This window comes from Eulemur rufifrons, chromosome 21 (genome assembly GCF_041146395.1).
Source record: "Eulemur rufifrons isolate Redbay chromosome 21, OSU_ERuf_1, whole genome shotgun sequence".
Lineage (NCBI taxonomy): Eukaryota > Metazoa > Chordata > Mammalia > Primates > Lemuridae > Eulemur > Eulemur rufifrons.
In genome coordinates this window covers 7,839,992-7,860,557 of record NC_091003.1, presented here as the reverse complement: position 1 = coordinate 7,860,557, position 20,566 = coordinate 7,839,992, and the positions used below count along the sequence as shown (strand labels likewise).

At 38.1% G+C, this 20,566-nt stretch overlaps 1 protein-coding gene and 1 pseudogene across 3 annotated transcripts in view; one reads left to right on the top strand and one right to left on the bottom strand.

Annotated features, from left to right (window-relative positions):
• HECTD4 (HECT domain E3 ubiquitin protein ligase 4) overlaps positions 1–20,566 on the top strand; it is a 160,266-nt gene that overhangs the window by 30,178 nt on the left and 109,522 nt on the right. For all 3 annotated transcript variants that reach the window (XM_069496936.1, XM_069496935.1, XM_069496938.1), the window contains exons 2-6: positions 11,966–12,483; positions 15,861–15,950; positions 16,562–16,692; positions 19,294–19,402; positions 20,083–20,221. In XM_069496936.1, the coding sequence (XP_069353037.1) occupies positions 11,966–12,483; positions 15,861–15,950; positions 16,562–16,692; positions 19,294–19,402; positions 20,083–20,221 (987 nt within the window). The remainder of the gene's footprint in view (positions 1–11,965; positions 12,484–15,860; positions 15,951–16,561; positions 16,693–19,293; positions 19,403–20,082; positions 20,222–20,566) is intronic.
• Positions 10,335–11,125, bottom strand: LOC138401912 (dnaJ homolog subfamily C member 2-like; annotated as a pseudogene).

Sequence of the window (20,566 nt, the reverse complement as noted above, 5' to 3'; positions counted from 1 at the left end):
CTAAGAGATTGAAGTGATGAGGCCACAAGCCAAGGAATGCTGGCAGCCACCAGAAGCTTGGAAGAGGCACAAAACTAATTCTCTCCTAGAGCCCCTGCGGGGAGTGCAGCCCTGCTCACACCTTGATTTCAGCTCAGTAATATGGATTTTGGACTTGAGACTTCCAGAACTGTGAGAGAATAAATATCAGCTGTTTTAAGTTACGAAATTTGTAGTGATTTGTTACAGCAGGCACAGACAACTAATATAATGAATTTTCAACTTAACTGGATAATGCTATATTGTTTTCTAAGGTTTTTGTACCAATTTATATTTCCACCAGGAGCATCTAAGAATTGTTTCACGTTCTTGTCAACTTTTATACTTTTTCATTTTATCAGTAGGAGATTTTACTAAGTAATTCTGTAAAACTAGTGCAAATTTTAAAAATTTAGTTCAGAATGCAAAAACAAGAAAAAAATTGAGTACATTAATAAGAAAATAAAGGTGTTAATACTGTAGTATTGAATACTATAATAATGATAATAATGAAGTTGAGGGATTTGGTTAAATTTATAAATCTGTTGTAGATAATGTGCTGTAACTATTATTTCTCTTCCCTCATCTCCCAACCCCAAAATTTAATATTTTCTGCACACACTCTTCCTTTTCTCTAGAAAACAATCCAATGATTTGTTGGTACTCATTACATGAATTGGCATACTCTTAGTTTCTGTTTAGTTTATTTGTATTTTTACTCTATGCCAGCATACAAAATCTTTTTGGCTAAACATAGATTGGTAAGAGTTTCTCTCTCTTTTTTTTGTTCCGATAACTGTAACCTATCTGCTCAATTAGATAGCATATTTGTGCATATATTTTGAGGGAACAGATGTTAGTCATCAATCCCAGAAAATGTATTACATCCTTGTCTCATGAAGTGTATTATTTGATGACAAAAATATTGTTCATACTGACAATAATTGTACCTTAGAGGTGAATTGCGTCTGGCACTTTAAAAAATAATTTTTAAGTGCATTTTCTCATTTGATTAATTTTTGTTCTCTCATTCATGTATGCCTTGGGGTAAGTCATTTAAGCAAATATATTTACTTCTTAGGAAACTGAATTAATATTCATTGTTTATAAATAATTTTGAGAGTTGCAAGAAAGTTTCTATCAGCAAAATTAAGTGGTGAATTGAGGTGATTTAGCTAGGCCTGCTGATTTAAATAGCTTCCCATCATTGGAAGAAGAAATCCTTGTGTGTCATTTACATTGCAATAACTATAATATTAATAAAAGGCCATCCAGTTTCTTCTTGATCTTGGCCTGTGATAAGACTCTCAGAGTCTTTCAATATATCCTATTCTGGTTTTGGCAAGCTTTTGTCAGAAAAATTTTTATTATAAAAAAGTTGGAAAATTGCAAAAATATGTAAAAGTAGATGGAGTCACATAATAAACGCCTGTGTACCCATCACCAACTTCAACAGTTACCAGCTCATGGCCCATCTTATTTCATCTGTACTTCTACCTACTTCTCTCTTCCCCCTCTTATTCCCATTTTATTTCGAACTAAATCCATATCATTTCATCCATAAATATTTACGTATGTATTGAAATATAAGTTCTCCTTTAAAAACCATAACCACAGCTGGGCATGGTGGTGCACACCTGTAGTCCCGGCTATTCAGGAAGCTGAGGCAGGAGAATCACTTGAGCCGAGGATTTTGAGGCTGCAGTGAGCTGTGATTGATTGTGTCACTGCACTGCAGCCTGAGTGACCGAGAGAGACCCTGGCTCTAAATAAAACAAAAACAAACAAAAAACCCACAGTGGTATTTCATATCTTTAAAAATTAACAGTAATTCTTTAGTGTAATTAAATATACTGGCAGCATTCAAATTTCCAGTTGTCTTAGTTATGCTGATTTTTTAAAAACAGCTGTTTGCATCAGGATCTAAATAAGTCACGCACGTTGAGAGCGGTTGCTGTCTTTTAAACTGTAAGTCTCTCCCCTCCACCCCACACTTTCTGCCTGGAAGCTTATTTGTTGAAGAAACTTGGTTCTTTGTCCTGTTGAGTTGTCTACAGTCCAGATTTTGCTTATTGCATTCCCATGGTATAGCTTAACATGGTTTTTTTTTGTCTTCTCTATTTCCTGTAAATTCATATTTGAATCTATAGGCCGTGATTTGATCAGATTCGGATTTTATTTTATTTATTTATTTTTGGTAAGACTGTTTCATGGATGGAGGTGTGTATCTTCACCAGTAAGCACATAACGTCTGCTTGTCTCTTTTTGTGATGTTTGCAGCTGCTAAAACTTAATGCCTAGATCTATTAAATTGTTAGTGATCGTGAAATAGTGATATTCTGTCATTCCCTTCACTTACTAGCTGGAATGCTTATATAAGGAGAAGTTTTTTCTCATCAACTGTTTGCTTACCTAGGTGTACAGTTCATATAAGAAAAGCAGGATAAACGTTTAAATGTCTCTTTATATTAACCAATCTTCAAAGTAATGAGTTGGGGCCAGGTGCGGTGGCTCACGCCTGTAATCCTAGCACTCTGGGAGGCCGAGGTGGGCAGATCGTTTGAACTCAGGAGTTCGAGACCAGCCTGAGCAAGAGCGAGACCCCATCTCTACTAAAAATAGAAAGAAATTATATGGACAGCTAAAAATATATATAGAAAAAATTAGCCGGGCATGGTGGTGCATGCCTGTAGTCCCAGCTACTCGGGAGGCTGAGACAGGAGGATCCCTTGAGCTCAGGAGTTTGAGGTTGCTGTGAACTAGGCCGACGCCACGGCACTCACTCTAGCCTGGGCAACAGAGTGAGACTCTGTCTCAAAAAAAAACAAAAAACAAAAAACAAAGTAATGAGTTGGTTTGTTAACATCCTCCAGGCCCGGCGCGGTGGCTCACGCCTGTAATCCTAGCACTCTGGGAGGCCGAGGTGGGCGGATCGTTTGAGCTCAGGAGTTCGAGACCAGCCTGAGCAAGAGCGAGACCCCATCTCTACTAAAAATAGAAAGAAATTATATGGACAGCTAAAAATATATATAGAAAAAATTAGCCGGGCATGGTGGCGCATGCCTGTAGTCCCAGCTACTCGGGAGGCTGAGACAGGAGGATCGCTTGAGCTCAGGAGTTTGAGGTTGCTGTGAGCTAGGCTAACGCCACGGCACTCACTCTAGCCGGGGCAACAGAGTGAGACTCTGTCTCAAAAAAAAAAAAAAAATCCTCCAATGATGATTTTCGTTTTTTGTAATATTACAAGCTCATGTATTTAAACATATTTTATGTGTTTCTGTCCATTGCAGTTATTGTCCTTATTGATCTGGCAGTATCATTGTTTCTCAAAATGAATTATTCTTTTTCTAAACAAGATATACAAATGGCCAATAAGCTCATTAAAAGATGTTCAACATCATTACCCACTAGGGAAATGCAAGTCAAAACTACATGAAGATATGACTTCACACACTAGGATGGCTGTAATAAAACAGATTATAACAAGTGGTACCAATGATGTGGAGAAATTGGAATCTTCATACTTTGCTGGTGGGAATATTTTAAAATGATGCAGCCACCTTGGAAAACAGTTTAGCATTTCCCCCACATGGTAAACATAGAGTTAACATATGACTCATCAGTTCCATTCCTAGGTATTTACACGAGAGGGATGGAAACATATGTCTACACAGCCTGTACATGAATGTTCACAGCAGCACTATTCATAGTAGCCAAAAAATGGAAATAACTCAAGTGTCCATCAACTGATGAATGGATAAATAAAATGTAGTCTTACTGAGCAAGAAAAAGGAATGAAGTACTGATACATGCTAAAATATGGATGAACCTTGAAAACCTTATGCTAAGTGAAAGAGGCCAGTTACAAAAGACCACATAGAGTATGATTCTGTTTACATGAAATGTAAAGAATAGGCAAATCTGTAGAGATTGACAGATTAGTCATTGCTTCGAGCTGGGAGGTTTGGGGGGAATGGAGAATGACTGCTAGTGGGTTCAGGGTTTCTTTGGGGGGTGATGCAAATGTTCTAAAACGTTAATATGCTAAAGGCCATTGAATTGTATACTTTAAGTGGGTGAATTTGTGACATGTGAATTATATTACAATAAACCTTTAATAAAGATTGTATTTTTTTTTAAGAAAAGGACTCCCTACCTAGAATCACCCAGGGAGCTTGCTTTAAATGCAAGTTCCAGGGCAATATCTTAGACCTCTGGAAACAATCTTTAGAGGTGGATCCCAGGAATGTTTATATTAATATAAAGTATGCACATTTAGGGAGGCTGATACACATTGAATTAAATATTATCAAAGTTCTTTATTGTGCTGTGCATACCAGTAACTTCTTATTTCTGCATCTGGAGTAGTAGAGAATAGGTCTTCCTCTTCCACATGAAAGCCTTTCAGCCTTTGAAGGCAGCGCCCCCTTCCAACTACTCTCTTTCGTAGGCCATGCATCCCCAGTTCCTTAACCACTTCTCATGTGACATGATTTCCAGATTAGTCAAGTCACCCTGTTCTGGACACACTCTAGTCTGTTAATGACTTCTTAAAATGAGGTACTCGGAACTGAACAGGATATTTCAGTTATAGTTTGACTGTTGCAGAATATAAATGGGATTATTACCCACCGTTGCCCCTGACACTGGAATTCTACTGATGTGTTTTAAGATTGCATTAGATTGTTTGGTTGGTTTTGGTTTTTTTTTTTTTTTTGTGAGACATGGTCTCACTCTGTTGCCCAGCCTGGAGTGCAGTGGCCTCATCACAGCTCACTGTAGCTTCAAACTCCTGGGCTCAAGCTATCCTCCTGCCTCAGCCTCCTGAGTAACCTACAGGTGCATGCCACCATGATGGACTAATTTTTCTATTTTTTGTAGAGATTGGTGGGGGAAGTCTCGCTCTTGCTCTGGCTGTTCTCGAACTCCTGGCCTCTAGTGATCCTCCCCCCACTCAGCCTCCCAGAGTGCTTGGATTGCAGGTGTGAGCCACTGCACCTCGCCTGCATTAGCTTTTTAAAACTGTTGGCTCAAGTGAAGCTTGTGTCTAATTCAAACCTTGTGTACCCCACCTTCAACTGTCCCAGCTTTTATCTAGTCAGGTCTTCTTATAGGGTGATCAGGAAAAATTCCCTTTCTTGGTGGTGATCTGGTCTAAAACATGCAAGTAGTATCTTGACTATCCTAACAATTGTTGAGCAGTTTCAGCTTTTTCAGAGCACTGCCTGTGCATTGTCTCCTTTGATTTTAACAACTGTGTAAAATGGAGGCAGGTGTTACCCTCATTTTATAGATGTGGAAACAAGAGACTGAGAGAGTTTAAGTAAAATGCCTGAGAATGGAGAAAATTATTTGCAGAGGCTGGCGCTAGTTCCCCCAACTTGGTGGTTTGAAACCGTGGCTGCACAATTGCATTCACCTGTGGAATTAAAAAAAACAAAAACAAAAAAAAAAAAAAAATGATGCCTAGGCCCCATCCCCAGATACTCTGAGTTAACCAGACTGGGGTGGAACTGACTCATTAGTCTTGTTTGAAAGTGCTCAAAGCAATTCTCGGGTTTGGCCGGGGTTGAGAACAGCTGCCCTAACTCAGATTCTGATGTCCCCTCCCCCACCACATGTATTTTCTTCATCTAATTAAAAGGCTCTTATGTGGAAGAGAAAGAATTATTTTCTGTTGTTCCAGAAGGCAGAATTAGAATTAGTCCATGTGGTAGAGCGTTGCTCAGATGTACAGTGGAAACCAGGTGTAAGTCCTAAAAGGATTATTCTTGGAATTTATGTATTTTCTCATTCATTAATTTATCATTCATGTGCCAGACGCTGTGCTCGGCTCTGGTGACACAAACATGATTAAGACATGGTCTCCCCTTTTTGGAGCTCACAGCTGAAAGAGGAGACAGACTGTAAATAAACAACATGATAGTAGAGTGTAGTGTTACACATATTGGAGCTGTATAATTTCCTGCTTTAATTTGCTAAAGTTTTGTATTAAAATTTGTCAACAGTGATTTTTCTTTTTACTTTTCTTTTTTTTTTTTTTTTGAGACAGAGTCTCGCTCTGTCACCCTGGCTAGAGTTCAGTGACGTCATCAGTGCTCACAGCAACCTCAAACTCTTGGGCTCAAGTGATCCTCCTGCCTCAGCCTATCGAGTAGCTATAGTCACGCCACTATGCCCAGCTAATTTTTCTATTTTTACCAGAGATGGGATCTCATTCTTGCTCAGGCTGGTCTCAAACTCCTGAGCTCAAGAGATCTTCCTGCCTCGGCCTCTCAGAAGTGCTGGGATTACAGGCATGAGCCACCATACCTGGCCAATAAGTGATCCACTCTTGATTAGGGCTTCACTATTATTAGAGATAGAATTCCATCCTTCCATCACAATTCATTTACTGATTCACATGAGATCTTTCTAATTTTCTTTGATTGCAATATGTAATTCTATTTGGCCACGATTGCCATCTTCAAGATGTGAAAAATGGTAGAAAAATCTGTAGAAGCATTTAAGAATCTTTTCTGACATTTGAGGATTTCAGTATTCTGCCTTAAGAGTTTTGTATTGAGGTTGCTAGTCTGGCCAGTTGATATGCTTTGAAATAATCCAAGTATAAATTCCTTTTATGCTGACAGGTTCATGTAATGAATTGAATTTGTTAATGTCCCATACTAAGGAGTGTAGTAATATAATTCATCTATTTGGAGCTTGAGTGACCCTGAGATTTAAACACCATTTCCTTTTTGAAATTGAAAGGTTTTGTTATTCATTGATAGTCCCAATATCTGCAGGGTCTTTCCCATTCCTCCACCCTGTCCTCCCTCCTAACCAAGAACATAATCAGCTCTACATTATTTGCGATAAACCACTGCCAAACTACAACAGATGGGACCAGTGAACTGATTTAAGGAAAGCATTTCCTAAGGTACTTGTGATTATTCATTGTCAGATATGTCCCCTAAATTTTAAATATATCAATTGTGTCACCATTTGTTTGACTACCAGTTATTTAAAGATACCAACCATTTGCTTGTGAAAAATATCAGGTCTAGTTATGATTGCTTTTCTTGTATATAAACGATGTAATTTGTCATCAGCCCATTTCTTTTTTTTTTAACAGAGAAGAAAATAACACTCATGTTTCTGTTATCACAAACACTAATGAAATTTCAAAATTGAACAAGTGTGTTTTACAGAGCCCTATTAGAAGGCATATGCAATTTTTGTACTGTTTTTTATTTGTGTGGTTTTAACTAATTTTTATTATATAATACTCTTTTTATATGTTGTAATTTAATTTAACGTTTCCCTTTTGGATATTGAGATTGTTTCTACTTTTTCTACTGTAATAAATAAGACTGCAATGAACATCTCAGTGTTTTTCTTTTCTTTTCTTTTCTTTTTCTTTTTTTTGTGATAGTCTTGCTCTGTCACCCTGGCTAAAGTACAGTGGCATCATCACAGCTCACTGCAGCCTCAAACTCCTGGGCTCAAGTGATCCTTCTATCTCAGCCTCCTGAGTAGGTTGGATTACAGGTGCATCCCACCACGCCGGGCTGGCTAACTTTTCTGTTTTTTGTAGAGACAGGGTCTCACTCTTGCTCAGGCTGGTCTCAAACTCCTGATCTCAAGCAGTCATCCTGCCTCAGCTTCCCAGAGTGCTAAGATTACAGGTGTGAGCCACCATGCCTGGCCTCAGTGTATTTCTTATTTCTAGAATATTGCTTGAGGACAAATTCTTAGAATTTCTATTTCTTTCAGAAGTATACTCAAATATAAGAAAAGGTGATTTTAGCTTCTTACCTGACCCTTTTAGAGAATTATCATTCTGCTATTCTGAACAACAAAGTAGATGGAAATTGATATTTATATAATACTTAAGGGATTATAGTAGTTCATGCCTAAATCCTTAGGTCCTGACTTTTCTGCTAATGATTAGTCTAGTTAATGTCCTTATATGTATATATGATATTCTCTACCACTCAAAAAGCCTCTATATGCTCATCCTCACTCCCACATATACTTGCAGTGCAGGTTGGCATTTCACATTTCACATCATGGCTGGCTGGTATACGTTCTCCAGTATTTTTCTAGTTAGAAAATGGAAATAAATTGGCCAAAATGATCTGATCCTCTGTTCTTGTATTGAATATTGAAGTCTCGTTCAAAGCCAGATTTGGCCAGCAAAGAATATTTTGCCTGCCTTCTGTTAGACTTTCCAGAATGATTCATGTCATCTTAGCTTAAAAACACATATGTTATATATGATAAAAAAATTACATTAAGGCTGTGCGTTACTTTGAAAGTCACTCCCTTTACTGGGGCGACTTCAGCATTATCACCAAAGTACAGTTAGTACTGATTAAGGATGACAGGGATCTTCCCTTTTCCTTAAATAGCTTTCCCCTTTTTAAAGAGAAAAATATTAAATTTCTAATGACATTTTGGTCAAGAGCAGTGGTTTTATATGAGGATCTGAGACAAATCATTTAATATTCATAAGTACTAGAATAGATCCTCCACAGCTGACTTACTAAAACCCAAAGATACATCTTTATAAAATGGTTTCAGGCCATGACCTTCAAATTTCAGAATTCTGAAAAACAGCAGCATAGCAGACAGTTCTGAGTTTTCAGAAGGGGCCATTGAAATGGATAATGCTGAGTAGTCTAATGGATTTCTGAAAGCATGGTGTGCTTTAGATATTGCTAAATCAATAAACACAGCAGTCATTTAAGTGTGTATATTATATAATATTTGGTTAATTGTATTATAACTAAAATCCTCTCAGAATACTTGTCTTTTAAGTGGGATGCTAAATATAACTGAAGTACTTATAAAAATAGAATGACCAGAAAAATGCGGAATATATATTTTTTAAAGCTATGTTAAGTTAAATCTTAGTATTTGCAGTTAGCTACAGATTCTGTCATACATATTATTTTATGTACTGTGAAATACCATATTTCAGAAGTACTTGTGTTTAAGATTGATAATAAAAATACATAATTTGGTTTTATGTTACTGAGTTGTTCTTCAGTTCTTGAGTTCAATAAAAGCCTATGCTGAATTTTTTAGTAATTGCTTCATTTGGCATAAGTAGATGATTGATGTACCATAAGTAAAAATGTATGCGGAGCACGTATGGGTTTTATATGAAAGAGGTGTCTTGGATGGAAGAAATAACAAAATCAATATTGGAAACCTTTTTAAAGAATGCTTCAAAATTTCTTATTTGTTTAGATGTTCGTAACTGGGAAGATGATCAAATTTAAAATTTTGGGATTTTTTTACATCATTGAAAATTATTTCAGTAATCTTTGTTTATTGATTGTAATGGTGGAGGCTGGTTATTGATTTTTTGGGGGGAGAGATGCTAAAAAAAGAAAATACACAGTTTGACTTACTTGGGTATGATTACAGCTTCAAGGCAGGTGGTTGCCCTTGAAATATGATCATTTTTTTAAGGAACTTGAGTTTATTTTATCTGCTGCCATCTAAAAAATAATCAGAAGGGTAATTTGTGTTTGGTGAATCTAAACAAAAGGGTAGGGAAATAAAGCTTTGTAGGACTTGACGTTGAAGGACATTTAATCAATCACTATTTGTTTTATCCTGTTATATTAAAAACTAAGTAAAAATGTCCCTAGCTCTTATTTTTAATAATTTGATTTTCAATACAGCTTTACCCAATGATACCTAGTTAAATACAACTATACCTTGATTAGAACTTTTCCCCTTTTATTTAATTTTTAAAACTTTCATACAGTGAAATTGACCATTTTGGGCAGGTGTACAGTTCTATGAATTTAAACACACGTATGAATTCCTGTAACCATCACCACAATTGGAAGAGAGAACAGTTCCTTCATCCCCTAAAGGAACTATTCATATGCAGTCCTGACCTACCCTTACCCCTATACCTTGGCAACCAATGAGCTGTTCTCTATCATCGGAGTTTTCTTTTTTCCAGAATGCCATAGAAATGAAATCATACAGGACATAACCTTTTCAAATCAGTTGGCTTCTTTCATTCAACAAAATGCCATTAGATTCATTGAAGTAATGGTGTTTATCCATAGTTTGTTTCTTTTTTTGTTAAGTTGGTTGAAATTTTATGGCGTTTGTGTGTTATTTCTGATCTGATAGGCTGGCACTGAATTTTGAATTGGTTATCTTTTTTTGAACTATGAACGTTTTTCATATCAGTTAAATGAGATGCTTACAGTTAATTTTTTGAATTGGAATTTGTTTTGTTCATTTTTACAGCATTTTCAGTTTTATGATAAACGTGCATGCCCACAAAGATTGTCATTAAGTCATCTCTTGACTCTACCTGCATTCAGCACTTGCTCTTGTGCAGCTTTCTTTGCTTTTACCATCTCAACCAGTTCCTGGCATCGTTTCATGCGGTATTTCTTTGTGCTGCCAGGCACTGCCTCTGCTGTTTTCTCCCATCTTTCAGGTGTATTTATTGGGTATGTTTTCAAAGCTTTTTTGAAAAGCTGCTGTTCTTCCTCTGTCCAAGGGGTGAAGTGTGTGCCTGGACCTTCAAATCATTCTGAAGGTTTTTCATTGTCAGCTTGAGACACGACTCCATGTTCTTTTAAAAATTTATCAAAAGCCTTTTTGTTTATATTATCTTTTTGATGAGGGTCAAGTTTTTGGATACTCTTTGCTTTGCCAATAACGTCTTTGGTGGTTGTCTTGACTCCAGAAGCAGAATATATGTTCATGTAGTTAGCAGTAAATTCTCATCTTGAATTCATTCTCGCAGGAAAGAGATCCGCAGCTGTAACTAATGTTTGCAGATCATCTTCTGACCAATTTTTACTGCCATTTCCGCCTCCACCAGTCGATTTCTCTGCATTCTTAGGTGCTTGTTGCATGTGAGCCTCAGCTTCCTATTTCTCTTTTCTAATTTGGTCATTTATTTCTTTCATTCCTACTTCTTTTGTGATGATGTGAGGGTTTCATTCAGGCTCTGTAAGCTTTCTAGTTCAAGCTGATCACAATGTTTTTCTACTTTTTCCATCATTTTAACCCACTGTGCCTCACTGTCAGAAAAGTGAATCCAGGTCTTGCATGAGTTTTTAAGTTTTTGCCTTTCTTTTTTTTTTTTTTTTTTTGGGGGGGGATGGGATCTTGCTGTGTTGCCCAGGCTGGAGTGCTGTGGCTAATCACGGGCACAATCATAGCACAAACAGTTTTGAAATTCTGGGCTTAAGTGATCTTCCTGCCTCAGCCTCCCAAAATGCTGGGGTTATAAGCGTGAGCCACCACACCTGGCCTACATTAAGTTTTGAAGAACAAAAATAAAACTTTGTTCCATTTTCACTGATAATCCACCTGGTAATAGGAGTTAGAGACTTAACATTTATAATTCAAGATCATTTAATAAAGATTTATACTTCAGTTTTCTAAAATAAATTACTTGAATTAATTTCTGAATTTCACTAACTATATTCTTTTATGATTTGGGTTCTTTCAATTAGGTCTAATCCCAATTTTTAAAATTTATTTATTATTTTTTTTTTTATGAAGTGGGAGAGCGAGAAGGGAGTTCAATTTCCTTTTTTTTTTTTTTTTTCCCTGAGAGAGTCTCACTCTGTCGCCCTGAATAGAGTGCAGTGGCATCATCATAGCTCACTGCAGCCTCAAACGCCTGGGCTCAAGCGAGCCTCCTGCCTCAGCCTCCGAGTAGCTGGGACTACAGGTATGTGCCATAATGCCTGGCTACTAATCCCAATTTTAATAGGAACATTAGCAGAAAAGCCAAAGGCAGAAAATCTCTGTCAGCAAAGAATGGCTTTACAGTACATGCTTTCTATTTGGTTGTAATTAAAATAATTTTTGGTGTGGACTATTTTGGGACATCATTAAACATATTTGCCTCCGTAGATGACTTTAGTGAAAGCAGTACCCACTTCTCTCTTGTCTTTTTCCTTAGATTTTAACATTCGAGACCAAGAACCCGTCGGAGTTGGCAGAACGTTTGCGCTCTGTTTGTGGGAATCAGAGCAACGCCTATGCCCGCCTGCTCGAATACCGCCTGAATGCCTTGCGAGGACTGTGGAATGCCCAGCGCCAGCTGGCCTTGGAGGAACAGCATGAAAGGGAAAGTTCGGGTGATGAGGAAACTCTGGCCCTGCTCAAACGCCAGGGCTTGTTGCAGCAACCCGAGCAAGCGCCCTTCACCTCCCGGATGGGGCTCCTGCTGGTCTTCCCCCTCATTCAGTCCCAGAGTCGAACAGACCCCTCTCTCTGTAACATAACTGCCGAGGTGCTATTGAACTGCCTTCGCGACTGCCAGCCTTTGAGCCTGACCAAGGAGCCTGCTGACTGTCTCAATGGAATTGAAACTTTGCTGTGCTCTTGGCTAGAGGAGACTTCTGACATAGGCCGACACATCCCACATAAGCAAAAAGAAAACGCTGCTGCCGCCCTGGTGGCTTTGGCATGTGCCAGGTAAGAAAAATAGTGTGCACCATTGATGACCTTGTGACTAGTACCTAGGCTGGGTGAGTGAATATCTGATGGAAGTCTTACCATCCAGAAGTCCTTCTTTGTTTTCAGTATTGAATTTCCCAGGCTTGACAGTGCATAAGATGCTTCCACCAAAACTGGGCACCAGGCGCCTGAGCCGGAACCCAAGTTTAGGTCTTCTCTTTCTGCTGTACCATGATAACAGCTGAAAAGGGAGAATCAGCCTTGCCATTTCTCTTCCACCCTTAGATGGATAATGTTTTACATCAGGTATTAATAGTTAGAGGATGGTATGTCTATATTTCTTCTGGGACGATGGTCAAAAATTTGTAGAGCTTTTAATTTTTTTCATACCTGTCTATAAGGAGTGCATCAGCAAGCTAATGGGTTATTACTCACCTGGACTCAATCACAAGACTGAGTCACAGATTATATTTCTGGACCCGATGCTTGTCTTCATCAACTTACTTGAAAGATCTCTCGGTATATATCTAGATTTAATAGTGTGCTGTCCTTCATGTGTAAGCTGATGTCATTGATCTACTGGCAGCAGGAAATGTGCTTGGAGTTGCTTTTCCAGGAAAGGATTTATATGTTCTCCCACTCAGTAACCCGTATGATCACTGGCACCTATGTGAGAAAGAAGGTTCACTACTCGTGTTTTCCTCTGAGCTGATTGTCTAGAGACCAGTTAGGACCATGGTCTGACAAATTAGTGTCACTAATCTGTCCCTCTTCCTTAGAATTGCTTCTTTGGTTGGGATCGTCCTTTTATTAGCCACACATATGTGGGGAAATTCTTCTTGGAGGATTATGTTCTTAATTATATGGCTTCTTCCCCTGTTTTCTCTTTATAGTTTCAAGGTTTACCTTCAAATGATTGAATCTCAAGTTTTTTTAAAGGCACAAAATGGCACCAGTATTCATTGTCAGTTTCTTTGCCCTGAGCAAACTGTCATAGCTTAGTTTTAGATCCCCAAAAACTATAGTTTGTGGATCCTGAAGTGTGCTTAATTCTGGAGACATTATTGGGTGGTACTGAAATAAATTTCCCTGTAAAGGCTTTATATTGGATTAACTTATTTTCTGCATATGCAGAAGAATTTCAAGTCCTAGATCTGTTATCAGTGTGAAAATTTCATTTTGAGAAAATTTTCTTTTAGATAGTACTATCTTTAGACAGATTTAGGATGTTAGGAATAATCATCAACTCTTTAGTTTCAAACAGTTTGGTTCATAAAATTCATATGTTTATTTTGTACCCAAATTCAATCTATACTACAGATAGTTATTGAAATTGCTTCATGTATTTGAGATTCTAAATTCAATTCAGCAGAATGTTGAAGTGAATGTTTTTCTTTTTTTTTTAAACATGGTTCCTACATTTTATTGCTAATATTATCACCTTGTTCTGACTTTATTTACCTTAGAAATCACATACTTTTCAGTGCTAGATCATCTTAATGAAGTTATTAGGGGCATATTATTGAACTTTTGAGGTTGATGTTCTCAAAGACAAAACAACTCTTCCAAAAAACTATTATGAAGATGTTTACTCATTTAACCAACTAACAATTATTGAACATCTCTGATGTACAGGAACCTTGCTAGGTCTCAGGGACATATTAATAGTTACTCAAGGTCTCTTACCTTATTTAGTTACAGTTGAATAGGCTCAGGTGCTTCATTCTGCAAACCCTTATTACTCACTTACCACATGGAAGGCATTCTTCTTGGTGCTAAGGGATACGGTGGTGAACAGGCAGACAGTCCCTAAAATTGCAGAGTTTACATGAGAGTGAGGGAGGCAGACAATGAACGGTAAATACATAAAAGACCATTTCAGAGAGGAGTATTCACTATAGGAGAAGAAACCATGACGTTGCAATAGAGAATGACGTGCAAGTGGGGGCAGCATTAGCTAGAGATGCCAGGTCAGGCCTTACTGAAGAGGTGACACTGGAACTGAGGACTGGATGATGAGAAAGACCCAGTGGTAAAACTCTGATGTTCATTCTGTGCTTGGGGTGTCTGAGGTACAGCAAAGTGGGCGAGGTAGCTGGAATGAGATGGTAGCAGGGAAGTGGCAGGAGACGGGGTTGGCAGGGCCCAGGTCATGTAGGGGCTTGTGAGCCACGGATGGAGTTTACATTTTACTCTTCAAATCTGATTGCGTCTGGCAGGTAGTAATTCCTTATAGTTGGTTAACGGTTCTAAACTGTCCAGATGTTAAAGTTTTCGCCCCTTTGTTTTAACCTCACTGTTCCCCAGGGAAGTATCCCTGTTGGACAGATGAAGAAGCAAAACTCCATAGGAGTTAGGTGACGAGACTGAGACTGTACAGCTGGTGAGTGACAGAGCCAGGTTTCAGAACCTGTGTGTCCTGATTCCAACTCGTGCTTTTATACTCCATCTGCTGCCTCCCTGCCTTCTACTGTTCTTTGGTTTTTATTCTTCGAACACTAGAGATAGTGAAAGGGTCAATTAAGAGGACGACTCTAGGCCTCCTTGGTCCTGCTTTAGGTATTCCATTTCTTTTGGGGTTTAGGCATATGATACCTAGCAATTAAAGCCTTGGCTAAGAGAATAAGGCAGCAGGTGAAGTCAGCCCATCTGATACAGGCGATCATTTAGTTCAGGAAGTGTTCTTGTGGTGATTTATACTTGGGATGTGGCCAGGTAAGTCTTGTGCATCTTAAAAGCACCTTCTTTTAGATCCTGCTGACCGTATTACAAACTTCTCAGAGCCGCGAGCCTCAAGTCTCAAGGCTTGGGAACTCAAAGGAATTCAGGTAGTGGTGAGCTCTACAAATATTACAATTATATGCTTCCCAGCAGGGGGATACAGAAGGAACACCTCTCAGCACAAAGTATTAATTATTTGAATATATTCCTGTTAGTCATATTTAATGTGAAGGGGGTTTAGTGAACTGTTATTCGAAATGGATGAACTTAACAAAGATTTAAAAACCAAGCCTGGAAATAGTGTTAGATTCTAAATATAACCTTGAACAAAATGTCTCCTCTAGACTAGAAGGTAACAATATCCAAGCATAATAGCCACAAGTTCTTTGTGCTTGAGCCTTATGTGTTGAACTTTGGTATTAGGGGAAAATTGTTTACCTTTCCAAATGCAAGGAGAGCATCTTCATAATTGGCATGGTGCCGCTCCCATAGTAATTTTTTGTATGAGCCAATGGTAACAGGTAAGAACCAAGTATAGTTTGTATAGTACATCTGATCAGCAGAAGCAAGTGGACACATTTTAGAACCTTCTCATGCGGTTAACAAAATGAACATTAACAACGTAAATTATTTCACTTTCAATTTTGATGATTTTCTGTTCCTTTAATTTTTAGGGGATCATTGAAAACTTTTGTCCATACAGTCCATCTGTTACAGAAACAGACTGATCTAGGGTCCCTGCCTGTAGCTGACGTACTGTATAGGTAAGTTGTCACTTTGGATACTTACCCTCCTTCCAAACAAGGCAGATTGGTGAATAAAAGCTTTTTTAATAAGTAGATTGCTCAACTCTTATCAATTCATGACCCATTTTTAAGAGTCTCATGCTCTACTGACTGAGCTAGATGGGTGACCCATGACCCATTTTTAAATAAGAATGGAATCATATTTACCTTTGTAAGTAAGAATTTTATCTTTCCTTCTTTGAAAGTGTTCCTAGGGCATGTTACTTTTTCATTCTTTTTAATTTTTGTGTCTTTAAAAAATGCAATAGCTTACAATGAAATCTTATTATAAATTTTGAGATGATATATTAAAGTATAAAGAAGAAAGTGAAAATCATTCATAATCTCATTACCCAAAGATAACCACACCCAATGTTTTGGTACATATGCTTCCTAATTGACACCCCTCTCTGTCTCTATTTTGTTCTTACACACAAGTGTACATATGAAATACATACATTTTGCACACAGATCTAATTTTTTTATAACATCTTTATAAGCACTGCTTTGTAACTTTTTTCATTTAAAAGTATTATGAACATCTTTTCAGGTGTATATTTGTCTTGCAATTTTCCTTCTCCCCCTTACAGGCTATTGCTTTTGGAAGGGGGGCCTGGGTCCCCCTCTTGTTTGCTTGGGGGCAAGCACATAGTATCATGGGGGTATGAAGACATGTTGCCTGCGCCAGATAGCAACGCTGGCTCCAGTTCTGAAAATAAAGGTAATATAAGGGTTTTCTGTTCTGTAATTGATATTAAGATGTAAATGTAATGGTTTTAGATCATTGTGTGCTTTAGATATAACTGTGTGTTCCTTTTAACTAAGAGCTCAAGGTTTCTATACAGTGTGCTCATTGTCTGCTTTATCAGTAAGAGTATAAAGCCGATACTCAGTGAGGTAAGAAAATGAATAGGCTTTACTAACACACGGAACAGGTATCATCCACACACTCTTGCCAAGGAGGCAAGAATTACTTAAGTTGGTTTCTGGGTATTTGAGTTTGGGTATGAAAGCCTTAAGTTGAATTGTTTTGTCTATTAATAGAGTATCAGGTCTTGCTGCCTGATACTATTTCTTTTAGTAATTCATTGTGTGTGTTAATGAACTCTGCGATCCTGAAAGCAAAAAATGAGGAGGTTTGAGGGAGCATGAATCGTTAAGGATCTCCTTTAAACAAAGTAGGCTGGATTCAAATGTTTTTACACAGCTTTAAAGTATTACATGTCAGCTTATTATATTATCTCAACAAAAATGGGAGAAGCTCTCTTAACTAACCTGCCAGAGGATTAAGGCCTCTCCATTTGCTCAGTAAAATGTGCAGACCAGTGCTGCGGCCCGCCAAACCCACGGGGCTGGTCAGCACTCCGTGACACGTCCGTGCACTGCTGCTCCCACCAGCGGAGCTGCAGGTTGGCCAAGAGTCAGCCTTGCTCCCAAACCTGTTTGTTACTGTGATTAGTACTTGTTGTTGTGATTATATCATTAAATATTACATAGCCGATGAAATAGGAATGAAACAAAAGCCCAGGAAATTGTTTCCATAAGAAAGCTGAGTGTTTTAGAAAGACTCAGTAAAGTGAATCTTTAAGAAATTGGTGTTTTTCAGGTGTGGCATTGAGTCCCTCTTCGGCCTACCCCTTCATTTTCTGCCTTCCATGGGGCAACTTCCTGGGCGGCCCTAAGGGCATGGTGCAGAATCTAAGCAACAGGCCACCTTGCACCTCCCAGCCCAGGGCCTGTGCCTTCTCACAGTGCACCACTTCTTCTAGACGGTCGTGTGAGAGTGCTGAGAGAAGAGGCAAAGCTTTTAGATACGATTGATTCCCTTCATGGACTCAGCCAGCATCAGCAGGAGAAGCAGAATGCCTGCAGTACCCGAGAAGTTCTCAGACATTATAGGCCAGGACTAAAACCCCTTTCTTTACTCCCTTCCTTGGGATCTCCCTTGGAGTAGTTTCTCACTGAGGATGACGACAGTAAGCCGATCTCTTTGCTTTCATTCGCGGATACCTCTGGTTTTGCATCTAGGTAGAGGAGGTTTTTCTTATAATAATATTTTGAATAATTTATTTAATTTTTAATATGCAGGCATTCAGCATTGACCGAAGTTGAGAGAATACTATAATAAACCCTATGTACTCATCACTCGGCTTCAACAAATACCAACTCCTGGCCGATCTTGTTTAGCTTGTCCCCTTCACATCTACCCCTCATCAGACCCATATCCAAAAGGCCTTGGGCCTTAAATATGGGTGAATAAATGTAATTTTTAGTTTAAGGTGTGATGCTAATATTTTAAAAATGATCACTCATTTTAACTGACTTTTTTTGAGGAGCCAATAGGTGTAGGTCTCAGTTGTCTCAGATTAGTAGACTGAATTTTTAAGATAGCAGCATACTTAGTACTAATTTGATGGTGTGACATTGAATTTCCTTCAGCTAATATGGCATGCTTCAGGTGGACAAACTCCACTTAAACATAGTGAACAGAATGATTATGAAAATAAACACCAAAAGTTTTATCCATAAACCCTATTTTAAGGCAAATTGTTTGGAATATAAGTTAGTACTAGCATATAGAGAGATACTATTTATTTTAGATTGGGGAAGACATAGCTAAGGGAAACATATTGCTGTTTTTAAATAGAAGAGCTATACTTTTGTGCTGTGTCCCTCCAGAAACTAAAATTAGGATCTCTGAATGGAAAATCCACAGAAGCAGATTTTAGTTCAATGTATACCATTAGTATATTAACATAATTTCATTTGCCATTTATGGAACACTGGCTTTATACCAGAGAGCAATATAGGTGTATTACCTGTATTATCTCATTTAGCCATCATATTAACCCTTGAGACACATATTATCCTTGCCTTTTAGATGAAGAAACTGAAGTTAAAAGAGGTTCAAGGTCACCTAATGAGTGCCCAAGGCTCCTAAGAGCTCACATTTTTCCTACTATGCAGTTATTAATAAAGGTATTCTACTGTATTCTTAGTCACTTCAAATTAGAATTAGGAATGTTTAAACTTGACTACTACAAGCTTTTCAAAAAGAAAGAAAAAAACATTTGGCAGGGTGAACCGTGTTCCCCTGCTAATAACTATCTGATCTGATCTTGGTCCCCGGTTCTGCATGCATTTTGGATGTTTGATTTTGGAGTCAAAGCCATCTTCCCTTACAGTCACACTGAAGCACTTAATTTAGAAGGGGGAGATTATTTTATTCAACCTCCTTATGGCTTTTTCATTAGAAAAAGCATGTTTATAGTTTCATTAGAAAAAGTATATATGTAATTTACCTGTGAAAACACAATTTCAGATGCTGACTTGGGACGCTGTCTCACGGCAGATGGTCTTTACCTGTATACTACTAACTCAGTTGGAAGAGGAGTAAGCAAATTGGGGTCTGGATTACATGGTACACTCAGGTCAGTTGCATGGAACTTGCTGAATGATTTGGCTGGAACATTTTCCTGCTTACATCAGTCACTGTGAAGGAGATACTGGGGTGCATCTGACTCCCAGTAGACTAATAACTGAATGACAAGTCCAAACTGATTCAAATGATTCTAGTCTTCTCTTGTTGCCACCTCCCCGTATCTCCCCGTATCTTATTCTGTTAACACATTTTACCTTTGTTTTGACCGTGAAGAGTTTGGTAGCCCTAAGATCATCGTTTCTAGACAGAAATTCTTCTGTGATCAGGGTTTTTATAACGATATCAGTGACTTCTCCATGTGGATAAATGGACATTTTCTACTACTAAAATCCAAGTCTTTTCGAACTTGGATTTTACATTGGCTTAGCAGTGATTTTCACTTGGGATATAAGATCTATGATTTGCTGCCAAAAGAAACCTCAGTTTGAGAGCCTCTTATATATTTAGTTAGACCTTTTCCCCAACTTTTTCTCCTCTTTAACTCATCGTGGAAAATTAATATTTGCCATAGTTTGTCAGTCCCAAAGTTAATGTTATGTATTCTCCTTCCTTTGGATGTTTGGCATATTTAGTCATTTTTAAAAATTACGTTGAAAATTTTGTTTGTGTGTGTTGCAGGGTTTCCGACATAGCCTGATGATTCAGCCTGTGTACTGTTTTCTTCCACAGAGGTTTTGTGTACTGCCGGAATGAGGAACTGGAACCAGGATGGGTGGCTTTTGGCAGCGGCAGTCTTCTCCACCGGCCTGTATCTTTTGATAATAAACCTCACTCCCTTTTCCAGGTCATTGACCAGAATACCCTTCAGGTAAACAAAAAACCAAGGCATTGTCTTTTATATTTTGGAGATGGTAAGGGGAGTTCCTGACATCATCAGAAGTAATAATGCGATTGATATATTTTCCTGCCAGAGTGGCATCCTTTCAGTTGTTACAGTTTGGGCATTCTGTTTTTTCTTTATAATGTCTTAGAGTTTTCCCATGTGAGCTGAATGAATGTACTGTCTAAGTTTCTAAGGCTGATGATAAACTTTTTTTTATGATTTTAAAAAAATTTTAGACAAAGATGGTATAAATACTAGCTGTTTTTTTTAAAATCAGATCTATTTTGGGAAGGCATCATTTCCTCATTTGATTTGTTCTCAACAGCCTGT